The 9,042-nt window shown below is 40.2% G+C and overlaps 1 protein-coding gene across 1 annotated transcript; it reads right to left on the reverse strand.

The window, feature by feature from the left end:
- Positions 1-2,307: 2,307 nt before the first annotated feature.
- LOC115673844 (G-type lectin S-receptor-like serine/threonine-protein kinase At1g61370) lies at positions 2,308-5,768 on the reverse strand. The gene is made up of 7 exons (XM_030596095.2): positions 4,487-5,768; positions 4,311-4,412; positions 3,909-4,126; positions 3,621-3,831; positions 3,293-3,530; positions 2,709-2,796; positions 2,308-2,610 (listed from the first exon to the last, which is right to left on the reverse strand). The coding sequence occupies exons 1-7, from the start codon at positions 5,766-5,768 to the stop codon at positions 2,308-2,310; spliced, it is 2,442 nt and encodes an 813-aa protein (XP_030451955.2).
- Between the last annotated feature and the right edge of the window lie 3,274 nt (positions 5,769-9,042).

Below are 9,042 nucleotides of genomic sequence, written 5' to 3' on the forward strand. Positions count from 1 at the left end.
CCTGCCTATAATGAGTAGGTAAAAATTTCTTTTGCAACAATTTCTTCATCTTATCCCAGCGGTTTACTTTTGATTTCCCCCTCTCTAGCACGCTGCCTTTTCACATGCTCCCACCATATCGAGGCATGTTTTCGTAGCCTAATAGCCAGTAATTTAACTTTCTGCTCTTCAGTCAGATCCTTAATATCAAAGATTCTCTCTACTGTATGTAACCAATCAATAAACTCATCAGGATGAGCCTTACCATTAAACTCGGGAATCTCGATCTTCATTCCAAAATTTTGAGAAGAGCGCTGATTTTCAGGTTGTACTCCTCGATTCCGCCCCTGGTTCAGAACCCCAAAAGGGTTTACGTCCTCCTCTTCATCATCGGATGGATCCTCGGATTCTGCTTCATCTTCGGATTGAACGCCCAACCTCGCCTCCGCAAGTTGTCGCTCCAAATCCTAGATTCGTCTTCTTTGTTCTTCAATTTCTACGTCTCGCAGATCTCTTAGACGCGGTTGGTCGTTTGCTTCAGGAACGCCTCCACGCCCCCGGCCACCACGAGCCTGCCGTCCACGACCGCGATTCTGTTCAGCCATTGATTCAAGCAACTTGTGCTCTGATACCAATTGATGCCGAAGCGCGATAGAAATTAGGCTAAATAGAAGAATCGAAACGATAACGAGGAACAAACTGTTCTCTCAATCGATTAACAATCGATAATTTTTCAAAACATCCAAAAACTACTGCCTCTCAAAACCCTAAAAACGAGTTTATAAAGGGTGTTAACCCTAATGACAAAAAAAACGCAAAAAAATACAAAAATACCCTTAATTCGAAAATTACTAAAATAATTAAAAAAAACCATCTAAACGACCCCAAATCGCGAAAATCCATCGTTAGTTGTAGCCAAAAGCTATGAGTATTGATCAGCACGCCGTTTCGCTTCAGCCGACCAAATCTGAACTCAATCCGACATCGTTGACTTCAAGCCCGCCGGTTCGTCCCGTCGCATAACTGGTCCGCCGGTCCCCTAGGTGCATCAAGTATTCTAAATAATTACATAAGCTAGTGACCATTTGTGTGCATGTTGTATATAAACTTATCAAAGCCTCACCCATTTAATTTGGGACTTAAGATATCACAATAGTCACCGCCTTGTGTGATTACTCAAAGCAATCCTTTCAGGAGTTTCGTCCACATGAACCAAATGGAGTCATTACAAATGGATTAAGGATAAGACCTCTCCGGCAGATGCACAGTTCATTGACGAACTAGGCCATACTTGATTCAATGAGGGCGAGGAGTGATCATTGGGACGAGAAAGCTTAGACAATGTGCAGGTGCTAGTATGCTTCTAGGATGATGAGGAAGATAGAAATGGCCCAAGCCACACAATGAATAGGGAAGTATCGATGGGCAGTACAAGCCAACACTAACAAAGACGTCATTTTTTAGATTTGAGGAGTTTGTATAATATCCCATAAAAAAGGGAGAGTTCGAAAAACATTTTAAAAAAATAAAGAAACTGATAAATATTTTGGACATACACATGAATGGTTCGCAGCAAACTGGGGAGGGGATCAAGAAATTTCCTAGCTATGTTTTCCCCTTCAATTTTATTACCTAGGGTTGCCTTTAATATAAAGATTAATACCACGGAAAACCTAAACTGGTACACTTGTGACAAATTTACCTCAAACTAATTTTTTCACCACCAAAAACCCCAAACCGGTACACCTATGATAAATTTACCCAAACTAATTTTTTGATCACCAAAAACCCTAAACTTGTACATTTGTGACAAATTTACACTCCGTTAAATTAGATTAATGCCATAAAAAATCACAAATTGGGACACATATGACAAACGGAGGGTAAAACCCCAAACCGATTCACTCGTGAACTACCACGTGTCATCCAACTCAGAAATTTGATGGTAAAATTAAACGGAAACTAACAGAGAGTAAAATTATCACAAGTGTACCAGTTTGGGGTTTTTAGTGGTCAAAAAAATAGTTTAGGATAAATTAGTCACAAGTGTACCAATTTGGAGTTTTTCGTAGTATTAACCCTTAATATTTTCACATGACCAATAGAAAAGGGGAAAGGGGAGCACGAGACCCTTGATGTTTGTTATGATATTATGGATTTAAGGAATGTCAATTATATGTATATAATTATGTTAAAGCGATATAACTCATTCTGATCTTGTATGTGTATTATATACAGATTTTGGGATATGTAAGTACTAACATTATTTTGATAAACCACTGAATCCATGGCATGATGAATTGGATGGAGATAATGCATACGAAGATTTTATCTTCCTTCAACCATAGTAATGGTGATGGTATTCCTGGACCAGATAATTTCCTCTTGTGGTTGGACTTCGTGGCTTGGTGAGCTTTGAAATGTAAATGTCGGTTGCTTCGGCTGTGGAAGATCGGACTCCCCACTTAGCATTCGCACTATAGCCGACATGTTGGGTCTATCTGTAGATTGGTCCTGCGCACATAGAAGCCCTATCTGAATGCATCTCGTAACTTCTGATGGTGAAAATGCGTCAGCAATGGCTTCATCCATTAGCTCCAATCCTCTGCCTTCACACCACAAGTGCCATGCCTGGAACAACTGGTCGATTGTTAGATTGCCCCATGGACTACCAATAGTTGAAAACTGAAATAGAGATACATTAGTCCAAAGTTAAATCTTGCACTTACATAAGCGAGGAGATTGAGATGCCGTCCACAATAATTTAAACTGGTGTTCTTCTTGCTGCTGATAAGCTCCAATATCAGTACTCCAAAGCTATAAACATCTGATTTCTCCGAAAATATCCCACCCATGGAATACTCAGGAGACATGTAGCCGCTGTATGGCTTGGACATGTTATATTCTCGTAGATAGGATGCCATAGTCATAATAAAGGTATACATATCATATATGTGGAGGATTCACGATATCCAGTTCAAACTAAGAATCACAGACTCTAGGATGATTGCATGAGAGGTCAGAATACTGGAGGGTGATATCGACTTCGAACTTTTTTTTTGATCGAATATCGACTTCCAACTTGACTAGTACTGTTTTTCTCATAACTTTTACCATTTGTATTACAGCGCATGTCTATAATTACCTCGGAGCGAACTGATTATTGGACCATTGGATGTACATGGAGGAGTTTTCTCGGTAATAATAGAGGATAAAAGTAGGAACATGGGCGAGGGGAAGGGGGAGCGTATTATACTAGGTAACAATATGCCTCATGAGTAACTCCTCTCAAGAGTGATGATAGAAAGCTTACAGTGTCCCGACAACTTTGTGAGTATTAACCAAAACTTGAGTGCCTTCAAACATCCGCACAAGTCCAAAATCTGAAATCTTGGGATTCATCTTTTCATCCAAGAGAATGTTGCTTGGTTTCAAATCTCGATGTATGACCCTGACGCAAGATTCGTGGTGGAGGTACAGCAGCCCTCTCGCGATCCCGAGGATAATGCGAAAGCGTATGGCCCAGCTAAGTTTTGTATTCCCTATTGAATCTAAACAAGATAGCATATAGAAACAATATCTAGTTTCAGTACCATATTCTGTTGAAAGCGGAAATAAGTTCTTCAGAGAGTGAGACAAACCAAAAAGAAAGGCATCCAAGCTCTTGTTCAGCAAGTACTCGTACACTAGTATCTTTTCTTCTCCTTCAGTGCAGTAGCCAACAAGTCTCACCAGATTTCGGTGTTGAAGTTTGGATATCAGAAGGATCTCATTCTTGAACTCTGCTATGCCTTGGCCTGAACTGCTCGAAAGTCTCTTCACAGCTATCTCCTTACCATCATTCAGCTTTCCCTGTTTCCAAACGAACATAACTATCAGATTTTGGATGATATTTTTATTTCCCTCGGAGAAGGCTTTTTTTTTTTTACCTTATAAACAGGGCCAAACCCTCCTTGCCCGAGTTTGTTTTTCGCATTGAAGTTGTCCGTGGCAAGCAGTATGCTGTCAAAATCATAAATTAGCAATTCCGATGCATCACCTTGCTTCATTTGCTCTTTCCATGCAATTTCCCTTAGTAGTTCCTCTGATCTGTTGGCTTTGGCCAGTGGCCTAAGCGGCCTTGGAATTGTCATTTTCCTAAAGTTCCCTGCATTTCACAAACAGAATGAAAACAACTGAAGATAAGCATGAGAACATGAGAAGCAACAGTTTTTTCGGTAGTAACTGCCAAGCTTCTGAAGCCATGGTTTTACCAATCATACAAGATTCTTATATCGTGGTTAACGCGAAATCACCCTCAAGACAGTAATAAGCGGCACATCTTTTATTACCTGTCCACTTGGAGAGACCACAGACTGAAATGCCAGCTCCCAATAGCACGATGGCAGAAATAGTACTTAGGCTGATGATGAGTTTTGTCTGCGTAGGTACACCTAAAGCGGGAAAATATATTGTAAGAATTACGGGCACTGCAAAATTAAACGCATTTTAATTCATGACTCCCAACCTGTATCCGCGTCCGCGAGTCGAATAAATAGATCTTCGCCTGCCGTGGAGAATTGCTGAATATCTAGGAGGTTTTTACTCCAAGTCATACATCCTATAGTATCCACATAAGAAAAGGCCAAGCACGAGCAGTTTCCTAGGCACCAACTTTGACATCCTTCTGCATCGGCTATGTTAGACATGTAATCAGCAGAATCAGGCAACTTCATCTGTTTCATTTGCCAGAATACATCTTTTTCCAGACTCGTTGAAGCTGCTGCACTTGCGGATTTCTGACAATTCAATTCGATATCCCTAAGGCACCCTCTGGTCCAGTTTCCTCTGTTCCATTCTTCATCTAACCTTGGTTTAAACCCTTTTAAGCATTTGCATATACGTGAACTAAGCGGGTCGCAAACTCCAAAAGGGCCACACGTTCCATAAATATCACAATGGTTAGTTGGTACCGGTGACTCCCAGTCTGTTGACCATCCATCGTCCCAATACATAAATTTTATTGATCCTTCTGTTGAGATGAAAATATATCCAAAGAAGGAGCTGTTGTAATTATAGAGGGAAAAATATGATGTTCCCTGGTCAATATTTTGCAGGACATCATAGCCACTCAGGTATGTCCCAGCCATGGTCGGTATTCCGATGAACCTGGAGTTATCCCACGGTCCAGTTCTCAAGTAAGGACTTGATCCATTCCAAAGGAAAACCTGAGGTGGTGTTTCCGATGTCACTCCGAGGACAAAACTTCCGAATGAGGGATCATCTTCGCCTTTCCAGGAAATCAAGTTTTGTTTCTTTCCTGTTTTCACGTTTACTCCAACCTTCATGTTTGGCAGGAGAGTGTCGGTTGGCTCATCAAAGCTTTCCCACATTTCATTCGCATTTAAATCTTGAAGAACAAGGTTTCCAAAGTCTGAAAGCACTGCTAGAGAATAATTCGACTTTGTCGTGACATTAGTAGACCAGACAGTGTTTTGTTGCCCATCAAGAAGCTTCAGATTTCCATCTCCGCCAATTACAAAACTCGCAGATTGATCTGTGGGTCCAAGTGGCTTGTCCCTGTTGGCCACCCAGACAACTCTGGAGGGAGTCATGTTCTTGTACCATATTCCTATGTACTGCTTTGCTGATCCATTAGGCGTGAAGAACCCAAGCTCAAAGATTTGACTACGAGAGACAAGGGTTTGGTTCTGAACAAGCGGCGTTGATGCAGTTATATTGAAAATTTTGCTGCTTTGCAGCGCTTGAAACAGGGAGAAGACGAGCAAAGAAAACAAGTGCACAGTCATCAGAACGATGATGAACGGATTCAAGAAGTATTTTGTGAAAAAATGCCTGCGAAACTTCACCTCTTATAGGCAGATCAAAAAGAATAAACCGGGGAGCACTGCGAAGTAAGACCCGCGATCCAAGCTTATATTTAAATTCCCTTTGAGTCCGTTTCAAGTAAGGTTCATTTTAAAGAATAAACTAGTTTTCAGTTGAAGCAAGATATATAGAGGCTTCCTCAGTTCAAGTGCCTTCATAGAACACCAGCATTCATTGGAATATAGATATTTATGGTCAGAAGTGTTTCATTGGGCAAATAAAATGGTTTGAGTCAGATCTGGGGCTCTCAACAGCGATTGTTTTCGAAAATATTGTAGCCTCCATAACCTGCTAAGATTTGGCAATTCTACTCCACCGTTCAAAGTTGACGCGGTTTTGCCGTTTACCAGGTAATATTTGGATCCACCTGAACCAATAAAATTATTCGCTGCTTCTTTTCCTCTTTCCTTATAATTGACGAGGATATCGAGACATTCAGGAGTTAGGAGATTGAAGTCATCTGCTGAACTTTAATGCCTCCACTCTTCCTGCTGTATACAAGAGGGAGATGACTGGCTTTATGGCACTCGAAATTCATCCCAAGCCAACAAAGCTAAAACCCGTGATATCATCTTGCGAGTCAATACATGCTTGTGATCTTGTAGATTTAACAACATAAAATTGCTAAGGAGTTACAGAAAGGAAAACAATCATCTGTATGCTTCAGCTTTTTTCTTCTCCTGAAGTTGGTACTTCGATATTCGAACTGCTCCGTTTTTGGGTTGGGTTGATCATTGACAAATTTTGCGCTGATTGTATTTGATTCAAGTAAGGTTACTCCGGAGTTAAAAGTTCATTCAAGTTACTTTGACCAACGGAATTCTTTCTTCCGTATAGTGGCTTAACTTGAAAATGACTTGTAGATTGTCGCAGGATTGCAGCAACATGAGGCGTCATCTGGAATATATATAAACGAATCTTAGTAGCGACATGCAATGGTATTGGTGAAATAACCATTAAGAAAAAATTAATAAAAAGTTTGATGAAGTTCTATTCTTCAATGCTTGGAAAGAGTAAGAACATGAAAATATTTGGACGGTGATTGTAACGACTTGGTCCTGTCTACGTGGGCCAAGCTCCCAAAGTGAGTGTTCTGAATAACCACACAATTTGGTAACCATTTTGGTGGGTGTTAACTTGTGTGACGCTCAAAAAAAGCCTCTCCCTTTTGGTACTTGGGATATCGCAATGGTCACCATTTGGATGGTTACTCAGAGTATTTCTTTTGGAGACTAGGCCCACGTGGACTCATCCGATTCGTTACAAATGGTATCATGGTGAGACGCTCTAGTTGGAGGAAAAGAATACTAGAAGTGTCATAATTTTCATATATCACTCACTTTAGTACAAGAAATTTTCGTTGGATGACAAATTTTGACCAAAAGTCCTAAGTGGCTTTTTTATTGAATTTTTTAGAAAGACGTGGCTTTTTTAAAAATAGGATAACTACACTAGAAGTCCTAAAATTTGTCTCGAAAGTGCAATTGAATCCTAAAACTTATAAAAAGTGCAATCGAATCCTTCCGTTAACTCCGTTCAATTAGACTAATGGAAAATATTAATGTGGCTTTTTTTAATATTTTCTCTCTCCTACGTGGCATTACCTTACTAAAACATGAAATATAAGACTAAAACGACGTTGTTTTGGCTTGAATCCTACTTTTTTTAACCAAAATCTTAATTAAATTAAATTTTAAAAAAAGTAATCTAAAAAATCACAAAAAAATGGGGCAGGGGCAGGGGCATGGGCAAGGGCAAGGGCAGTTGGCTCCTCGCCAACACCGCCCCACCGTCGCTAGAAAGAATCGGCAGGGGCTTGGCAACCCTCATCGACCAAAGACAAGGTTCGGTGACACTCGCCCAGATCGTCGCCCAAATCCGAGCGAGGTCACCGACCCTCGTCCAGGTGTGGCGGCCTAGGCTAGGCAGCAGCAAGGGTGTCTCACATCAGCCAGCCCTCGCCATGGTCAAGCCTAGGGTTGCCATATTGGGGCGAGGACAAACGACCGTCGCCTAGATCTAGGTCAAGGGTCACCAAGCCCCCACCGACCCTTTTCGGCGACAGTCTGGCGACGACGACCCTTGTTTTTTTTTTAGGCCAAAATGATATCATTTTAATATTATATTTCATGTTTTAGTAAGGTCAATGCCATGTAGGAGAGTGAAAATATTAAGGGTTAATACCATGAAAAACTCCAAACTGATACGCTTGTGACAATTTTATCTCAAACTAATTTTTTGACCACTAAAAATCCTAAACCAGTACACCTGTGACAAATTTAGCCTCAGTTTATTTCCGTTAAATTTTACTGTCAAATTGCTTTGTTAAATGTTATGCGGCAATTGATGGATGTACTAATTTTATGTTTTACCCTTCATTTGTCACAAGAGTACCAAATTATGATTTTTTGTGGTATTAAAAAAAATTCAATTTAATGAAAACTAATAGGGGGTAAATTTATCACAAATGTATAAGTTCGAGATTTTTTATGGTCAAAAAATTAGTTTTGGGTAAATTTGTCACGGGTGTACCAGTTTGAGGTTTTTCGTGGTAAAAAAATTAGTTTGGGGTAAAATTGTCACAAGTGTACCAGTTTGGGGTTTTTCGTGGTATTAATCCAAACATTAACAAAGCATGTCAACATTTCTGTTAGTTTAATTGGACGAAATCAACAGAAAGACTTGATTATACCAATTTGATAAATTTCAAGATTTAATTGCACTTTATGTAAGTTTTAGAATTTAATTACACTTTCGTTATAAATTTTAGGACTTTCAATGCACTGATCCCTTTAAAAATAAATTGAAGTCCAAGATGGGCAAAAGACTCTTACTAAATTAACTTCATTTGAGGTAAATTACAGAGTCGAACAAGGATTGACGCCTCTCTCTCTAATCGACGTGGCCGGCTCCATCGATTCCTCCTCCTAGAGAATGAATTTCGGGTTACACAGATAAAATGAGAGAAGATGAGAAAAACGGTGGTTTTGGGTTCGCATCAATGGACGACCAGTGTTGACTTGGCCGTTATGGCACTACATTTTTTGGGATGGGTGTTCTGGGGTCTTCAATTGCCATTGATTTGGACCAGGAAGACATTTTTGTTTTCTCCATTCCAGTTTATTTGGTCTGCTTTTGGCACAGTGGAATGAGGATGGGGTCGATCTTCAGAGAGATCGGGAGCCAACAAGAGAG

Source organism: Syzygium oleosum, unplaced genomic scaffold, assembly GCF_021117445.2.
Source record: "Syzygium oleosum isolate NSW1041296 unplaced genomic scaffold, Sole_v2.1 Sole_v2.11, whole genome shotgun sequence".
NCBI lineage: Eukaryota > Viridiplantae > Streptophyta > Magnoliopsida > Myrtales > Myrtaceae > Syzygium > Syzygium oleosum.

What these genes read in the sequence shown, in the direction of transcription:
- LOC115673844 (XM_030596095.2), bottom strand. Translation starts at nt 5,768, where the DNA reads ATGACTGTGCACTTGTTTTCTTTGCTCGTCTTCTCCCTGTTTCAAGCG. An exon ending in GGTTTGGCCCTGTTTATAAG is followed by an intron (nt 3,832 to 3,908) that starts GTAAAAAAAAAA and finishes GTTTGGAAACAG; the next exon opens with GGAAAGCTGAATGATGGTAA. An exon ending in CACAAAGTTGTCGGGACACT is followed by an intron (nt 2,797 to 3,292) that starts GTAAGCTTTCTA and finishes AGATGTTTATAG; the next exon opens with CTTTGGAGTACTGATATTGG.